At 52.5% G+C, this 18,449-nt stretch overlaps 1 protein-coding gene across 1 annotated transcript in view; it reads left to right on the top strand.

Annotated features, from left to right (window-relative positions):
- ASB13 (ankyrin repeat and SOCS box containing 13) overlaps positions 1-11,698 on the top strand; it is a 31,486-nt gene extending 19,788 nt beyond the window's left edge. Inside the window, exon 6 of the mRNA XM_073328889.1 lies at positions 11,325-11,698. Coding sequence (XP_073184990.1) covers positions 11,325-11,422 — 98 coding nt within the window. The 3' untranslated portion in view covers positions 11,423-11,698. The remainder of the gene's footprint in view (positions 1-11,324) is intronic.
- The last annotated feature ends 6,751 nt before the right edge of the window (positions 11,699-18,449 follow it).

Raw genomic sequence — 18,449 nt, 5'->3', positions numbered from 1 at the left:
GTGTGTATGGATGAGTGTGTACATGTCTCCTCACCCCACGAGGGGGTCGTTGCCCAGCCCCGCCCCCCAGGACTCCTGCCCCATCCAACCCGCCGTGTTCCTTGATGCCCCTCCCCCCCCAGGACCCCTGTCCCATCCACCCCATCCCCTGACTGCCCCCAGAACCGGGCAGGAGGGTCTCATGGGCCACCGTAGTGGGTGCCCAGCCCACCCCTAAGAACCAGAGGGACCTGCTGGGGGGGGCGAGGTGGGGAGTCCCGGCGGTCCTTACCTGGGGCAGCTCCCAGGAAGCATCCGGCAGGTCCCTCTGGCTCCTAGGGGCGGGGGAGCATAGCTAGGGGGAGGGGGAGCGGCTGCTGCCCCCACTGATCCCATCAAAAGTGGCGTCTTAGGTGCCGACTCCGTGGGTGCTCTGGGGCTGGAGCACCCAAGGGGAAAATTTGGTGGGTGCAAAGCACCCACCGGCAGCTCCCCGCCCACGCCCAGCCCCAGCTCACATCACCTCCGCTCCGCCACCGCCTCCTCCCCTGAACGTGCTGCCCCGCCCTGCTTCTCCGCGCCCCCCCCCCCCCCGGCTCCCCATGAATCAGCTGTTCGGCCGGAAGCTGGGGTGGGCTGAGAAGCAGGTGGTGGCTTCGTGCTCAGGCCGAGGGTGGCGGAGGTGAGCTGGGGCGGGGAGCGGTTCCTCTGCGCTCCCCCCCCCCAGGTTACCTGCTGTGGCGCGGACGGCCCTCCTCGTGCCCCCCACCCCTTGCCCCAGCTCCCCTCCGCCTCCCTGGGCCTGAGCGGGAAGCTGCAGCCTGCGTCTCAGCCCGCCCCAGCTTCCCGTGCGAACAGCTGATTCGCGGGAAGCCTGCGGGGTGGAGAAGCAGGGCGGGGCGGCGCGTTCAGGGGAGGAGGCGGAGCGGAGGTGGGCTGGGGGTGGGGCGGGGAGTTGCTGATGGGTGCTCTGCATCCACCAGATTTTCCCCTTGGGTGATCCAGGGCTGGAGCACCCGTGGAGTCGGCGCCTAAGGCACCCCTTTTGGCCGGTTAAATTTAGACGCCCTTTTAGGACCGGTTCTCCCCCACGGAACAACCGATTCCAAAAGGGCTTCTAAATTTAAGAACCGGTTCTAGCGAAGCGGTGCGAACCGGCTCCAGCTCGCCACTGTGTGTATGTGTGTGTGCATGCATGAGTGTGGATGAGTGTGTGCATGCAGGTGTGTGTGTGCATGAGTGTGCATAGGAATGTGTGTGCGGGTATGTGTGTGCGCAGATTAGTGTATGCATAGGTGTGTGGGTGAGCGTGCATGCACATGTGTGTGTGTGCGTGCATGAGTGTGTGCATGCGTGTGCATGTGTGTGGATGAGTGTGTGCATGCAGGTGTGTGTGTGCATGAGTGTGCATAGGAATGTGTGCGCGGGTATGTGTGTGCATGCATGAGTGTGTGCATGCATGTGCGTGTGTGTGGATGAGTGTGTGCGTGCAGCTGGGTGTGTGCATGAGTGTGCATAGGAATGTGTGCACGGGTGTGTGTGTGTGCATATGAGTGAGTGAGTGTGTGTATGTGTACGAGTGTATGCATGTGTGTCTGTGAGTGCCTGCGTGTATATGCGTGCGTGTGTGTGTGTGTGTTGGGGGATCAGGAGGAAAATTCAGCCTAGGCTGGCTGGTCCCTTTCACCAGCCCCCTGCAGCTCTTCCTCCTCTCTCTCTCCCCTCAGTCTCCCACTTCCTAAGTCGTCCTCCCCTTACAGGCAGGGTTTGGCCCCTGCCCTACAATCCTGCCCCCACTCACTCCTGCCCCACACCCCTCTGGAACAGCCTCCCTTCCACCCCCATTTCCCACCCTGAAGGGGGGTCGTCCATGGAGCTCCCCCATTGCACCGTAGAGGCCGGTGAGGCTGCTGCTGCCTAGCTGTAGGGAGCACTGGGCCCTCGAGGGGGCTCTGCCATGTTCAGTTGAGCATTGAGCTGCCTGCACAGTGGATGGGCCAGCAGCTGCTTGTGGGCTGCACGGAAACTGCCAGCCACTCTGCCCAGTTCCCTGTCCGACATGCAGCTTTGGTGTCTGTGTCCCCAAATCACAGCTGCCAAGGTAGTGCTGGGTGTGCTGCCAATGCTGGTACCACCCCAGAGCTGGCTGCATTTGGGTAGTGGGTGAGTGAGCTCTGTGTACAGTCTGAGGAGCACTTGGGGATCCGCTGGTACCACCCCAGAGCTGGCTGCATTTGGGTAGTGGGTGAGTGAGCTCTGTGTACAGTCTGAGGAGCACTTGGGGATCCTCTTGGCCAAAAAGCCCTCTCTAAATTGGTCACCTCAGCATGTTCGCTAAAAGAGCCTCTGGCTGCCTTCTATATCCGGCCCCCATCAAGGCAGTAGTTGAACCAGTGCAACAGTGAGACTGGAGCGCCTCTGCGACTTGGAAAGATTCTCTGTCTAGGTATACCGGTCTATGGTCCCATGCCTAGTGTCTGAGCACCTCCGGCAGGAACTGTCAACATTTCCTGTCAAAACTGGCTCTTGACAGAAAATGGGGTTTTGCCATTTCTTTGCATGGAGTGTCTACTTTTCACAGAAAGTTTTGATTTTTCATCCAGAAAACCAAATGCCTGAAAAATGAAGTATAGCAATTGGGTTAGTCTGCCATGGTGCCTCATGGGAGCTCTTGTGTGGATTCCTCATGTCCCCATTCTCCACTACGGGCCAGGCACCCCAGCTGGACTACGTCTCCTATGATGCACCATGGCCAAGGACTCTAGTGATGCAACGGCCTCCACTCAACAAGTGAGCAAACTGAGGTGCACCATGGGAAAAGCAGTCCAGCCAACCTCCTAGGTTTTAAGGCAAAGCTTGATAAATTTATGAATGGGATTGTATGACAGTGGTTAAAGAACATAAGAATGGCCAGACTGGGTCAGACCAAAGGTCCATCTAGCCCAGTGTCCTGTCTTCCAACAATGGCCAGTGCCAGGTGCCCCAGAGGGAATGAACAGAACAGGTAATCATCAAGTGATCCATTCCCTGTCGCTCATTCCCAGCTTCTGGCAAACAGAGGCCAGGGACACCATCCCTGCCCATCCTGGCTAATAGACATTGATGGGCCCATCCTCCAATAATTTATCTAGTTCTTTTTTGAACCCTGTGATAGTCTTGGCCTTCACAACATCCTCTGGCAAAGAGTTCCACAGGTGGACTGTGCATTGTGTGAAGAAATACTTCCTTTTGTTTGTTTTAAACCTGCTGGCTATTAATTTCATTGGGTGACCCCTAGTTCTTGTGTTATGGTTCAGGGTTCAGGAGCCCTGGGGGTCGCTTCTGATTCAGAATCATAGTAATGTCAGGCTGGAAGGGACCTTGAGAAGTCATCAAGTCCAGCCCCCTGCACTGCGGCAGATCCAAATAAACCTAGCCACCCCTGACAGGTGCTTGTCCAGCCTGTTCGTAAAAACCTCCAACGTTGGGGATTCCACAACCTCCCTTGGAAGCCTGTTCCAGAGCGTAACTACCCTTAGAGTTAGGAAGTTTTTCCAAATATCGAACCTAAATCATCCGTGCTGCAGATTAAGCCCATTACAGCTTGCCCTTATGTCTTATTTTCCTAAAACCTCATGCTTCAGGGCTTCAACCAGGCACCTGTAGAAGTCAGGAAAGGAACTTTCTCCTCACAATGTGGTCTGGCTTTTGTGAGGAGAAAATTTTCTCCTTGTAGTGTATTCGGACTTTTATTTTTCTTCTTCTGAACCAACAGAGATGGAGAGGAGACACTGGACATGGTGGGCCGGTGCTCTGAGGAGGCACCAAGCATTCTCTTTCTCAGGTGTCTGGCTGATGGGTCCCTCTCATGTGCTCACAATCTAACTGATCATCGTATTCAGGGTCAGGAAGGAATTTTCCCCTGGGTCAGATTGGCTGGGACCTTGGGGACGTTTTCACCTTCCTATGCGAGTCACTTGTTTATTTCATTTAATCAGTTCCCTGCCATTGCAGGGCCCTCTGGCATGTGCACCTTGGTGCTGCCTGTTCTCTGCCTTTGGCACAGACTATCTCTGTCCTTTGAGGCAAGGGCGGAAGAAGCTCACTTGAATTGCAAGGGTGGGGCAGCGGTATGCCCCTCGAGCCCCAGCATTCCCACGGCGCATTCCACACCCGACGGTGCGTTCCTCAGCCCTGCGCCCCCTGTTCATTGCTGCCACTGAGGGTGACGGGCTGTGTGGGTGAAACCATGATCAGTGCAGCCCTGTGAACTTGTGAAAGGCCGGGGTGTGGCGGGACTGAAAGAGCAACGTTTGCTGCTTCTGGTTTATTAAAAAACATGTGAGATAGCAAAGAAGCAGCTGTTTCCTCTTCATGTCTCTGCATGGGGAGCAGGGGGCATCAGGGCAGCGAGGCAGGAGGGGAGACGGGGGGTCAGGGATAGGAGGGGATGGGGCGGGTGATCGGCCTGGGGAGTGGAGGTGTTGGGGTGTCAGGGATAGGAGGGGGAGGGCTGGATGCTCTGCATGGGGAGTTGGGGGAGGTCAGGGTGTCAGGGATAGGAGGCAGAGGGGGTGGGTGCTTTGCCTGGGGAGTGGGGGAGTTGGGATGGGGGATCTCAGTGGTTCATGTCTCTCTCGCTGAGGCTCCTGGTCCCAGCCTGATTTCCCCACACCCCAGTTCCTGCCTGCTCCCGGGTCAAGAATGGCCACTCTAGCCCTTCCATGTCCTATTGTCACCCAAGAACCAAATATCGGGGTGGAAACATGGATCAATTCCCACACTATTTCCCTTATGGGGATGCCGTGCCCCATCCCCTGTCCCAGTCCTGCTGCCCCTGCTCCGAGGGCTGTAATACCTTGGTCCAATCAGGCTTGTCTGAGCTCTGCATTAGTCCCATTTCAAACAGTCCTACATTAAGGTGAACAAGGACCTTTCAGTGTGCACCAGCATGGTCCATGTAGGCCAGTGAGCATGTGACGCCCTCATGCATGCTAGAATTGACCCCCGCTAGTGCGGCCTAATGCACAGTGTAGACAAGCCCTAATTCTGGTTGTTGGGATGGGTGAGCAGGTGCTGCGTGGCGGTGGTGGCCTGTGAGATATAGGAGGTCAGATTAGCTGATCTAATGGTCCCTTCTGGCCTTTGACTCCAGGGAACCCAGCCTGTCCTGGAGAACGAGCCCATGACGTGCCCACTCTACTGCTCCCATGCGGTACCACCTCAGCATTTCTGAATCAAAATATTTCAGGGTTTGATTTTTGGGGTGGGGGGGTTTGAAAAGTCAAAATTTTCTATTGCTTCAACCTCCAGCAGCCCTGAGGAGGCCAAATGCAGCTGCCTCCAACTTTTTAACAAAACAAACATAAGCGCAGCATTCATGTCCATTGCAGATTTTTTTTCTCCCCGCAGAATAATAGATTCTGCTGGGAAGGTGCTACAATTACACCTTTTGCCCACCAGGGGCTGCTCTGGCACCAGAAGAGTGGGCAGCTGGCTCACCACTGAAGCAGCCAGCCATGGACAGGGAGGGGGGTACTTTGGCCTTGTCCCCCCACATCTATAAAGGTTCCGGGGCCCTTGATCGGAGGGCCAATGTCCTTGATAGTGGAGGATGTTATAAGGGAGGCAAGTTCTGCAGCGTAGCTTTCTCTTCCTACCAGCAACACCTCTGCTTTGCTGGGGTTCACCTTTAAGCGCCTTCTATTCAGCCACGTGCTGATCTCAGCCGAGCACTGGGCAAGCTGGGAAACTAAACTTTGTACAGGGTTTTCTTGGGTTGGAAAAATTCTTCACAGTTTTTGAATTGTGTCTGCTCCAAGGTAACTTGCTGCGTGCTTCATAATAAAGCAAGAGCCACCATAATGATATGGAGACTGGCCCGGAAATTTTACACAGTTTGTTTATTTCCTAAGTGGATGATTTAACATACCTAAGATGCTAAGATTTAGCATACCTAAGAAGTGTTCCTTCCACTCCATAACAAAACAAAAGGCAGGCACAGTGCAGGGTCATTTCAGTCAACTTTTATAGCTAATGTTAGGCAGAATTCAAGGAGCGGTTTTGATGATCATAAGTTAAAGAAATGCACCACAAAAATCTTTAGCTAACAGTTGCTGCAATGACTAGTAAATAGAACCATTATATACATCGCCTCTGGTATTAACAGGACTACAATAATTTACAACAGTTGAGGGTCTGGCCCAATATATACAAGAACAACAATTCAAAAAACCCCTAAGCATGACAAAGACAAGGACTGCCCATGTAAGATAGCTTGTGTAATTGTTCCCGTCCAGTTATATTTTCCAGTAATGACAATACCCACGTGCAAATTTACCTTACAAACTGGAAAGAAGATGCAGGTTAGCAAGGTGGGTAATTAACCAGTGGAACAATTTACCAAGGGCTCTGGTGGATTTGCATCACTTAAAGATTTTAACTCAAGTCTTTCTAACAGATGCACACTGAGTCTAATTCAACCACAAGTTGTAGAGCTTGATGCAGAAATCACTGGGTAAAAATCTATGGCCTGTTACACAGGAGGTCAGACTAGATGATCACAACAGTCCCTTCTGGGCTTAGACTCTATGAATCTTACATGTTCTGACAGAAACCCTGATTTGTAACGTACGCTGATCACAACCTTATCTTGAACGCTCTTTGGGCCACCATCACGAAGGAATTAAGCCTGGATGTGACTTTCTCCTGAGAAATTCCAGATCAGAGAGCCCAAAGCCGAGAGCGTTAGCCAGGGGCCACGTGAGCTCCATAGTGGCGGCATGGGCAGCGGGTATAATAGGCATAGAATCATAGAATCATAGAATATCAGGGTTGGAAGGGACCCCTGAAGGTCATCTAGTCCAACCCCCTGCTCGAAGCAGGACCAATTCCCAGTTAAATCATCCCAGCCAGGGCTTTGTCAAGCCTGACCTTAAAAACCTCTAAGGAAGGAGATTCTACCACCTCCCTAGGTAACGCATTCCAGTGTTTCACCACCCTCATAGTGAAAAAGTTTTCCTAATATCCAATCTAAACCTCCCCCACTGCAACTTGAGACCATTACTCCTCGTTCTGTCATCTGCTACCATTGAGAACAGTCTAGAGCCATCCTCTTTGGAACCCCCTTTCAGGTAGTTGAAAGCAGCTATCAAATCCCCCCTCATTCTTCTCTTCTGCAGGCTAAACAATCCCAGCTCCCTCAGCCTCTCCTCATAAGTCATGTGTTCTAGACCCCTAATCATTTTTGTTGCCCTTCGCTGGACTCTCTCCAATTTATCCACATCCTTCTTGTAGTGTGGGGCCCAAAACTGGACACAGTACTCCAGATGAGGCCTCACCAATGTCGAATAGAGGGGAACGATCACGTCCCTCGATCTGCTCGCTATGCCCCTACTTATACATCCCAAAATGCCATTGGCCTTCTTGGCAACAAGGGCACACTGCTGACTCATATCCAGCTTCTCGTCCACTGTCACCCCTAGGTCCTTTTCTGCAGAACTGCTGCCTAGCCATTCGGTCCCTAGTCTGTAGCGGTGCATTGGATTCTTCCGTCCTAAGTGCAGGACCCTGCACTTATCCTTATTGAACCTCATCAGATTTCTTTTGGCCCAATCCTCCAATTTGTCTAGGTCCTTCTGTATCCTATCCCTCCCCTCCACTCCTATCCCTCTACCACTCCTCCCAGTTTAGTATCATCCGCAAATTTGCTGAGAGTTCAATCCACACCATCCTCCAGATCATTTATGAAGATATTGAACAAAACCGGCCCCAGGACCGACCCTTGGGGCACTCCACTTGATACCGGCTGCCAACTAGACATGGAGCCATTGATCACTACCCGTTGAGCCCGACAATCTAGCCAGCTTTCTACCCACCTTATAGTGCATTCATCCAGCCCATACTTCCTTAACTTGCTGACAAGAATACTGTGGGAGACCGTGTCAAAAGCTTTGCTAAAGTCAAGAAACAATACATCCACTGCTTTCCCTTCATCCACAGAACCAAAAATCTCATCATAAAAGGCGATTAGATTAGTCAGGCATGACCTTCCCTTGGTGAATCCATGCTGGCTGGTCCTGATCACTTTCCTCTCATGCAAGTGCTTCAGGATTGATTCTTTGAGGACCTGCTCCATGATTTTTCCAGGGACTGAGGTGAGGCTGTCTGGCCTGTAGTTCCCAGGATCCTCCTTCTTTCCTTTTTTAAAGATTGGCACTACATTAGCCTTTTTCCAGTCATCCGGGACTTCCCCGGTTCGCCACGAGTTTTCAAAGATAATGGCCAATGGCTCTGCAATCACAGCCGCCAATTCCTTCAGCACTCTCGGATGCAACTTGTCCGGCCCCATGGACTTGTGCATGTCCAGCTTTTCTAAATAGTCCCTAACCACCTCTATCTCCACAGAGGGCTGGCCACCTCTTCCCCATTTTGTGATGCCCAGTGCAGCAGTCTGGGAGCTGACCTTGTTAGTGAAAACAGAGGCAAAAAAAGCATTGAGACGTTGCCTCCCCTAGCACAGCAGTCCCTGCCGCCCGACACCAGGGACATGGTGCCTCCTCGCCTCTTCCCCTCCCTGCTCTGATCCTTCCCCGAGGCTCCCACGGGTTGCTGCTGCTGCCTGGAGTCTTCCTCCCCTCCTCTCCTCTCCTCTCCGCTCCTCCACCCCATCCCCTTCCCCCCTCGGAGGTCTCTGCAGCTGCTGACAGTGTCTTTCCTCACCTCCCTCCCCGCAGGGCGCGGGGTGGTGTGCCTGTGAGAATGCGAGTGGGGAGTCACTGGCAGACAGGGGGAGTGAGGAGGCGAGTGGAGGGGATCCCTGAGTAACTTTACACAGTGAAAAAGCCTTCCAGAGACCTAGTAGCAGAGAGCCCTGACACTGTTAAAGAGCCACTAAAGTGGTAATGAAGCCATGTACTGTACCAGGCATTTGCCAACACCCAGAAGGCCTTTGGCCACATTCAGCTGGCTTTTATAGTGTAGGAAAATGTGTTATTGGGGCTAAACACAGGTTCCAAATGACCCGTCAGGTATTCTCTGTAACCAGCAGAAGTAACTGCGGACCTGGCTCAAGGAAGAGCTGACATAGCCAGGGAGTTTATTTCTTGATCTAGTTGTTTTATTCAAACCCCAGTTTAAGTAAACGAGTCTGGCAGGGAATTCTGTGTAAGGAAGGTGATTAAATGCAGAATGCAGGCTGTCACTGACAAGGACAGATTAGGAGAGATTAGGAGTCAGGTTGGCGCAGGTAGCCTGGGGTTTCGTCTCCCTCTGCACAGCAAACACCGCACTCCCTATCTGGCAGTCGAGCTATACCTGTTGGGGGATGTTATTAGTACTTTAAGGTGAAAAGGGGAGAGCGTGTCACGGGGGCGGGGGGGCAGCAGCAGGGTGAGGACCCAAGCGGCAAGCCAGCTGCACAGCAGGTGGGGGTGGGGGTCTCGTGGCAGGCGGGGACAGGGCCCGGTGCGGGGGTGAGGAGGCAAGCGGCAGGGGGGCGAGCGGCAGGCGGGCGAGGGAGGAGGTGATCGTCGGGGGATCTCGGGGGGGGGTGTGTGTGTGAAGAGGTGAGTGGCGAGTCAGCGGCGGGTGGGGGCCTGGGGCAGAGCAGGGGTGGAGTGTGGGCGGGGGCTGTGGGTGGAAGAGGCACGACAAGGAACTCGCCTCCCCCAGGGGAAGTTTCACCCTCGGGGGGGTGGCCATTTGGTTTTTTCCCACAGTTCCGCTGGCGAGCGCCAAAGGCCTCTGTTGGGCTCCCGCAGGCAGAGTGGGAAATGCCAGCCGACAAAAAGGAAAACGCGGATTTTAGCAGGCCGCAGATGCTGGCCCGGCTGGAGAGAATGGACTGGGCGCTAGGTGCCTCAGCCGCGCCCCTTCCCAGCCCAACTCCTTGTGCGTTGGGGCGCGAGGGGGCGTTCTTCAGACTCACCTACCACTTTCCACGCAGGGGACCACACCTAGCGCTGACCTTCCCTGCGCCCGCAGGGAGCCTCTCCTCACACCCGTGCTGGCGCTCAGCACCCTTGCCAGGCCCAGGGGGAGAGAGTAACTAGTGCAAGGAGGATTGCTCACGCCGGAGTAGGATTTAAGGATAGCCGGTGTGCCACCACTAAGGGTCTGGGACGCGATTGTACTTGGGGCAGCTTGGTCCCTCCCGCTGCTGTGGCTACACTTCTGTTTTCCAATCCGGTCTCCTCGAGCTGGAAATTACACCTTCCAGCTCCAGCGTAGACATCCCCTAAGCACCACGGGCCGGGTCTCCTCAGCCTGGGAGATAGAGAGCCAGAGAGAACCAGAGGGTCCGTCCATGTCTGGCGGCCCCGGTAAAGAATCGCCTTTATGTTCATCACACCAGAATCCGTCTCTGCTGCGAGACACACAGCAATGTTTAGCTGACTGCAAAGGAGAAGTTTGCTGCTTCCTGCTAACCAGGAGCTGTACAAGTTAGGCTGGCTCTGTGGTGATATGCCCTTCATTGCATGACCTTAGTCTTCTTGGTCCTGAGGCAATTGTGGGGGTGTCTTCATGGCAGAGTTAGCTCAGGCTTTTACCTAGGCGTTTTTCCAGCCCTCCACCTTCCAGCCACATCCACAACGCACTCACCAGAGTTGAGTGGTGCTGTCAACCTGGGCTAGCTGGCCCAGTGGGGATAGAGGCTGGAGCTTAGGTGCTGCTTGCTTGGACTGGTAATCCACCCCTTTGGATGCAGGCTAAATCACTACAGTGCTGGGAGGCCTGCAATGCCTTCCCACCATCCCCCTGGGTGCCCAGAAGGACACACAAGTTCTCCCACTGGGAAAGAATCACAGAGCAGCGCGGCTCACTGTGGCACAAAGGACTATGGGATGTGCCCCCAGAAGCCGTAGCAACACACACAGGTGAGTGCAGCCCTAGAGGGGACCCAGGAACCCTGGTAGGGCTTTGCAGTGTGGCTGCTGCTACCCAGACTAGGCTAACCTGTGTGCTAATGGCTGGGGCTAATTTTAGTGAAGACATACCCATGGAGGAAGACACAGGTGCTGCCCTGAGAGAGCTTCCAGACAATATAGCTCAGATGCAGATCCCTTCTCTGCCCAAAGCGTTGAAATGTTGCCTCAGAGCTGACCTAAGGTAATGTAGCATGACTAGGGTCAGAACCCAGCACCTTTAGCTCCACAGTGCGGACTAGGAGTAACTCCATTAGCAGGCAGCAGTAGTAGGCTGTTGTACTCTAGTGGACCTGCTTCTAGTGAGGGAGACAAGACACATACGGTGAATTATCTAAACAATGAAAAGCAGGGGACAGCTTTTGCTTTTAAGTATAAATGACATCCTTGAAAATTCCTTCAGAGGAGGGTCCTTAAAAATTATTCTCCTTCATCAAACAGGTGCTGCCACATTCAAGTCGATCGACGGATGCTTTTCAGTAGAGAGACCTAAGAATGGGCCATATGCTTATGTACCTACACGGGGAACTTCAATCTAGCCGATAAAGATATAACCAGATCTAGCAGTTGGAAGCTGAAGCCAGAAAGATTCAGACCGGAAATAAGACTGGAAATAAGTGATGATAGTTAACCATTGGAACCATTTATCAAGGATCATGATGGATTCTCATCACTGGCCAGTTTAAAATCAAGACTGGATTTAAAAAAAAAAAAAGGTATCCCCTATTTCAGAAGGAATTATTGTGGTGCAGTTCTCTGGCCTGTGCTATACAGGAGGTCAGACTAGGTGATCACAGTGATCCCTTCTGGCTGTAGAATTTATGAATCTAAGAATAAAAAGATCCTTTCCAAACCTACTGAAACAGGGAAGCCGTTAAAAAGGATGAAGGATTGTGGCCACTAGGGGGCAGAGGTGCACCAAGCTGCCTGCAAGGCTGAGCCTCAAGCCCTGGCAGATCCGGTAGGGTGGCTGACTCAGGTCTGAGTTGGTTTGGCAGATTAGCTCAGGCAGGCTTGTTTCCAGTAGCCGGGCCTCACTCCCCCAGCCCTGTCCCAGGCCTTGCCCATACTGAGCTGGTTATTGGGACAGGCAACCGCGGAATTTAAGCCTGCGGAGGTGACGAGCTTTGCAGACTGGATGGGCTGGGAGTCCTGTGTAGCGTGGAATTTATACCTTGATTCCTTGATTTCTGAGAGGCCCTTTCCACCCTGTAGCTGACTCTATGCAGAGGCTTTCCCAGTTCATTTACTCGGATGACAAATTCCCAGAAGGAAATCACTGGCCAGAAAACAATTTGCATTGTGCAGCCCCAGGCATCTGCCCAGCCTGCTCAGGTCTCTGACTCTGTAGCCCCAGGCATCTGCTCAGGTCTCTGACTCTGCTCAGGATAGCCAGTGAGGAGCCACAGATCCCCCCAGCAGTGTTACCAAGTTAACCTCAGCCTGTCTGTTGTAATAACCGATTTTCTGGATCCACCCTAGTTTTTAGTTTCTGGCCCTGGGCTGTTTGTTCCAAGCAGGGGGAAGGGCAGGAAGGCACGCACTCAGAGCAGAAAGAAAAGGAGGACTTGTGGCACCTTAGAGACTAACCAATTGATTTGAGCATAAGCTTTCGTGAGCTACAGCTCACTTCATCGGATGCATTCAGTGGAAAATACAGTGAATGGTTGTAAACTGCTGTTTATTCCAAACCACGCAGGATGAGGGGTACGAGGCTTCAGTCGCCCATCCCAGGTTACACTGACTTCAGTGAGATTACGCCTGATTTATTCGTAATATTTGTAACAATCATACTTACATCAGTGTATTGCAGTAGCAACGTGCTGCCTAAGGCAAAGTGGGTTTGGGCTACACTGTGATAAGACCTAGAAAAGGCTGCCTGCCCCAGTGATCCTGGGCTTTGTTTAGCTGAACGCTTCCAGCTGTCTTTGCCTCGCACCCCGCTTTCCAATGAAACAACGAAGGCCACTGAGATCAGTGGGCTCAGGCCATGGCGCAGCATGGTGGTACTTCATACCGTTGACATGCATTAGGCCAGTGGGTTGGGTGCTCAGGGCACATGGGCTCTGCCCCAGACCCTAGGTGTGACTTTGGGTCCGTCACTACAGCTCTTTGTGCCTCGGTTCCCCATCTGGCACATGCGGAGAGCGCTTGCTTGCACCCACCCTTTGTCTTGGCGATATAGTCTAGGAGCTCTTCAAGGCAGGCGCGGTCTCTCCTTATGCGTTTGTAGAGCACCTAGCACCACGGGGGTCTCGGTCTCAGCTGGGGGTCTCTGGGCGCTACCGTCACAAACAATGATAAGGAAGAAGAAGATGGTGCCAGAGAGAGGCGCGGCTCTTGGACTCACAGAGGTGGCGTTGTGCGGCAGGACAGAGGGAAGTCAGGTGGCAGAGACATTAGAAGATTCTACAGCTCCCTCTTGTGGCCACCACGGCACTGTTTGCCCTGCCTCAGTTTCCCTCCATGTCTTCAGTGCTCTGCAGCCACTGATATGTTCCGGTGCTGTAGCCCTCTGCCAGAGTCCCACCCCTGCCAGAGTATCAAGGTTCCAAAACAAATATTCCAAATTCAAAGAAGGCGGGGGCGGCATTCATCCATCCCAAGCCTGGACTGGGCCCAGCCCTTCCACTCAGGCACTTCCCTGGGCTCCCTCTCCTCCCTACAGCTGCACGAGGCCCTGACAGGCAGCACTCCTGCATATGGCCACCAAGCATGGCCCTGGCACAGAACTCAAATCTTCCCTGTGGGAGGCTCTGTTGGCCAGCCGTCCAGCTCCCTGGAGCCCCCTGGTCTTCATTCACTGAGGGAGCGCCAGGGGTCTGCTCTCCTTCCCCATCAGCCTCCAACTGGGCTGGGTTCAGCCCTATCCGCTCCTGCCTCCAGGCCTGACACAGTATAGCAGGGTGGGGCTGTTTGGACCCACAGGCTCCCATTGTCCCCTTCTTAGCTAGTGTGGGGTTTGTACACTCCTCCCCCCGTGCTCTGTGAAACATCTCCGAGCTGTTCATTAGCCGCCATGGTTCCCATTCATATAGCACCCAATGGAAAGGCTGGTGTGTAGGCCCCACAAAGAACATGCCGGAATATTTATTAAGGAAGAAGTGGATCCGCCATTTACAGTGATGGCCAAGCTTTATCTGCTCTTCCTCTCTCTTGTCCCACCCTGGCTCTCTGCCTGGCACTTGACCCCAGCGTTTCTCACGTAGCTGCCTTGGGAACACTCCGAAACATTGCCAAATTTCCACTGATTTGCCCTTTGGTCTTTTAATATATTTCAGTTTCTTCCCAAGGTGACCAGATGAATGTCTGGGTAGCATATGAGCCAAGTGTAGCTGCTAGCGATTGAAAACCAGGGGGGAACTGTTATTTAAAGCCCTGTTGTGAGCTATGAAATGGCTTGAAAGCTTTGAAGGTTCCTGGTACTGCAGGGCTGGGGGGTGGCGTATGGCTCCTTGTGGATGGCCGTTGGAGATGTTTGGCTGAGAAGCCGCCATAGGGACGGATGAAACTGGCATCAATAGTTGAGCAGAGGTGGGGATGGCGACACAGTATCAGGCTGGGAGGGCCTTGATGCGGAAGAAAAGATGCTTGATCTTAATGTGGTGAAACAGGGGTAGCCAGAGGGAAGCATGAAAATGGAGGGGTGCTGTGGCTAGAGCGATGGATGTTGGCATCTGTGTCCTGTGTGGAGCAGAGGGGAGTGATGGGGGATTTAGGGGGTGAAAGAGGAGATGGTTACAGTCTTGTCCAAATGCCACCGCCTACCTGCATGCCCTCTGCAATTTCAGTTCAATACATTAACCCTGTCGGGTAGTCTATTGTTAAACAGCCATCGCCTGCCACCCCAGAGCTGGCTGCATTTCTGTGCTGGGTGAAAAGATTCCTGTGTGCAGTCTATAGAGCACTCTTGGATCCTTCTGAGTGAGAGGTGCTACATACAGTAACTAAGTCACTGTTGCCATTCTCTTCTCTCTGTGTTCTTTGTACTCAGCTATGGGAGATGGAATCACAGTCTGTCTTGAACAGGAGGCATTTATTAAAGAAAATAACTGTAGCTAGAGCCACACAAACAAGCTTCCACACAGCTCGAACTCCAGCTTTGTCTCCCGTATTTACCAGTGACCACCTGCTGCCTGGAACTCTGCACAACTCACAGAGCCATCTAGTGGCTATATCATGTAACTTCAAGCATATGGGTCAAGTGAGATCTGCTCAGTTCCCCCAAGCAATGACATACCTGCAGGCCGTTATCCTGTGGTGACAACAGAACTAACACAGATCACAAAGAATTAATGTGGCTCTCAGACTTTTACTAGGGAAATCATTGAATGATGTGTCAAAGCCTGAGCCTTAGAGGTGGTAACTAATGCCCACAATCAATGCCAGGGCTCAGAAAGAAGGTGAAGTGAGAGTGTGCTGAGCACTTATTATTCGTGTATATATCACAATAAATGTACACAGCGCTGTACAAAGGGACAGCAGTGCCAGAGAAGGTGCTTAAATGCAACAGCAGGATGGACATCAGCTGTGGAAGGAGGTAGAAACCTTTGCTAGGCCAGAATGTCACTGGAATATGAACCAGGCAATCTTATTTGGAAGGCCAGATAGATGAATGCCTAACAAAGTTGCGTACTGGGCAGCCTCTTTGCGGCTCCGTTTCCTGACCCCTCTGCAGCAATGACTCCTCCTTCTGCTCTTCGTATACTGCTCATCTGATCGGTTTGATGGTGGCTTCTTTCCAGATCTGTTAATGCTCCTCTTAGCAGAGCGCTGCCAATGTCGAAGGAGCGGGCGTGCGGCCACACCTCAGGCTTATTTTAGACATCTGGGAGGTTTGCACCCTCTGCAGCAGCTCTGCCCCTTTGTTACCCCATGCCCGCACAGAGCCTTTTATAGTGAGAATAAGCCCCTCATTTATCACTTGTCTTCTTATGCCTTGTGGTGTGGGTTGCCTTCCCCAGAAGGTGGGGGTGGTCTAGTGATGTTAGTACAGGGGCTTGGAGACGGAGTCTGTGGGTTCTGCTCCTGGCTTGACTTCTGATTTGTTGCGTCTCTGTGCCTCAGTTTCCCCATATGTAAAATGGGGATAACAATATCCACCTTTGTAAAGCTTTTGGCTGAAAGGCAGTCTAAGCGAGAGTGCTGGTACAGACCCAGTGCACCTAGAATGAGCTACATTGGTGAGCTACAGCTAAAAGAAGGGGGCTTACCAGGGAAGACTTTTCTGCCGGTTTTCGTTTCATTTCTTTTTTTTCTTTATTAGGTGATCTCTGGGGAGCAATGGCCCTCTCTGTTCAACTGGGGCCTTTTCCTAACTAGGGGATTCCGCCACAGGTGCAGCTGCACCAGAGCAAACCTCTAGTGTAGATGGGTTAAGCTGCAATTGCCACTAATGCAGTTTAGCGCTGCTTGAATTAGCCTGCGGAACTCTCTGCTACTGGAAGTCATTAAGACCAAGAATTTAGCAAGATTCAAAGAGGGACTGGACATTTATATGGCTAGCAAGAATATCCAGAATTGACATAATGAGAAGAAAAATATTGGTAGGGATATTAAAACTCATGCTTCGGGGCTTATGCCAAACACTAATTATTAGAGACCAGGATGAGATTTAATGTGGTTGGCAGATTATTCCACATGCGCTAAGGTTCTTACACCTTCCTCTGAAGCATCTGGTGTGGGCCTGTCGGAGACAGCAGACTAAGCTAGACGGGCTGAGCCAGTCTGGCAATACCTGTGCTGACCAGGGTAAATTGTCGCTTGCCCTGTCTCCTCAGAACTATTCTTTAGTGGCTGTCACCATTGCAAATTCCCAGAGTGCACAAGGCCTCAGCCTGTCATGGAAACCCACATCCGGCTAGCAGGCTCCTCCGATGAGGCGGTGAAAGGGTGCCAGGAAATCCAGTTTGGGGGGCAAGACCCCCCTCAGCGTGTTGACAGCCACGACCACAGAAAAATGAAATGATGTCAGCCAGCCAGGCAGTGCCAAAGTGCCGACGAGACAGGCGGCATGGCTAGGGTGACCAGATGAAACGGACAAAATATTGGGACACATGGGGGAAGCAAAAAAACAGAAACAAAAGCCGCAATATCGGGACAACTGGCATCAGTCGGGACGTGGGACAAAGAACTAAAAATCGGGACAGTCCCGATTTTATCGGGACGTCTGGTCACCCTCGACACGGCTTGCTTGCTGGTGGTGGAATTGCTTGCCTCACCCTCTCTAATGTCTAAGGCTGGCTCCCTGGGCAACGCCTCCCTCTCTGGTGTCACCTTTACCGGGTGCTGGAAGCTCCCTCTGAAGACATCTGGGTTTGCCTTCCCCCTGCTACTTGCGGTTTACATCAGAAAGCTTGGGGGAGTGATTGTCCCCCTCTCCTGCATCCGTCCTCCTCCCTATGTTGCTTGGGTTGGAAGCTCCTTGAGGCAGGGACTGGGTCTTTGTAGAGGGCAGGACAAAGGCATTTCAGGGCTGGCCTGGGAATTGGAAGGCGCAGGCTGGAGGAGGGAAGGAGCCTAGCTGGGATGTTCTGTGCTCAGGCCGCTTGGACCATGGGTGAGAGTCAGTGCTCTAATCTACACCTAGAACCAAGCTGGCATGCAGGCTCCCGGCCTTTTTAAATAACTCTCTCCTTTATTAGGCTCAGCACCCGCACAGGGCTGAACTGGGGCCTCTGTGTCTTGGTTTCACTGTCTGTAAAACGGGGCAATGATTTGAACTTTTTTTTGCCATGAGCAAAAGCCAAAAATTAACAATATTTAACATGCTGCATGCTCACTTCCTGGCCTTTTCTGTGGTGTTCCAGTGTGCTGGTAAAGCAGCTGCCGCATGTCACCCCAGTACCAGCTGCATTTTGGTAGCAGATCCCTGTGTCCGTTTGGCTCATGCCTTGGGCTCCTTCTAGCCGAACGGCGTTATAGAAATGTAAGAGGAGAATGATTGGTTGGTGACGGCCTGAAAATAAGTTTCTACTCTGATGACATAGGGCCAAATCCCCAGCTGGAGTAAACCAGCTGTCGCTCCATTGACACCAATGGGCCAGATCCCCACATGGTGTAAATAAGTTGTCGCTCCATTGACACCAATGGGCCAGATCCCCATGGTGTAAATCAGCATAGTTTAATTGAAACCAATGAGCTAGATCCCCACATGGTGTAAATCAGCCTAGCTCAATTGAAATCAATGGACCAGATCCCTACATGGTGTAAATCAGGTGTCACTCCCTTGAAACCAAATGGCCAGATACCCACATGGTGTAAATCAGCTGTTGCTCCATTGAAACAAACAGGCCAGACCCTCACATGGTGTAAATCAGCTGTCGCTCTATTGAACTAATTGGACCAATCCCAGATGGTGTAAATTGGCATAGCTCCATTGAAGTCAATGTGCCAGATCCCCAGATGGTATAAGTCACTGTACTGCCATTGAAGTTTTAGGGCCAGATCCACAGCTGTATAAATCAGTACAGATCCAGTGCAGGCCTTGGGCCAGATGCCCGGGTGGGATACACTTGCATAGTTCAACTGGTGCCAACAAAGCTACCCCAGCTGACTGTCTGGCCC

This window comes from Lepidochelys kempii, chromosome 1 (assembly GCF_965140265.1).
Source record: "Lepidochelys kempii isolate rLepKem1 chromosome 1, rLepKem1.hap2, whole genome shotgun sequence".
NCBI classification, from domain to species: Eukaryota; Metazoa; Chordata; order Testudines; family Cheloniidae; genus Lepidochelys; species Lepidochelys kempii.
Note: the sequence above shows the minus strand (reverse complement) of the source record. Positions and strands in the feature narration are given on the sequence as shown.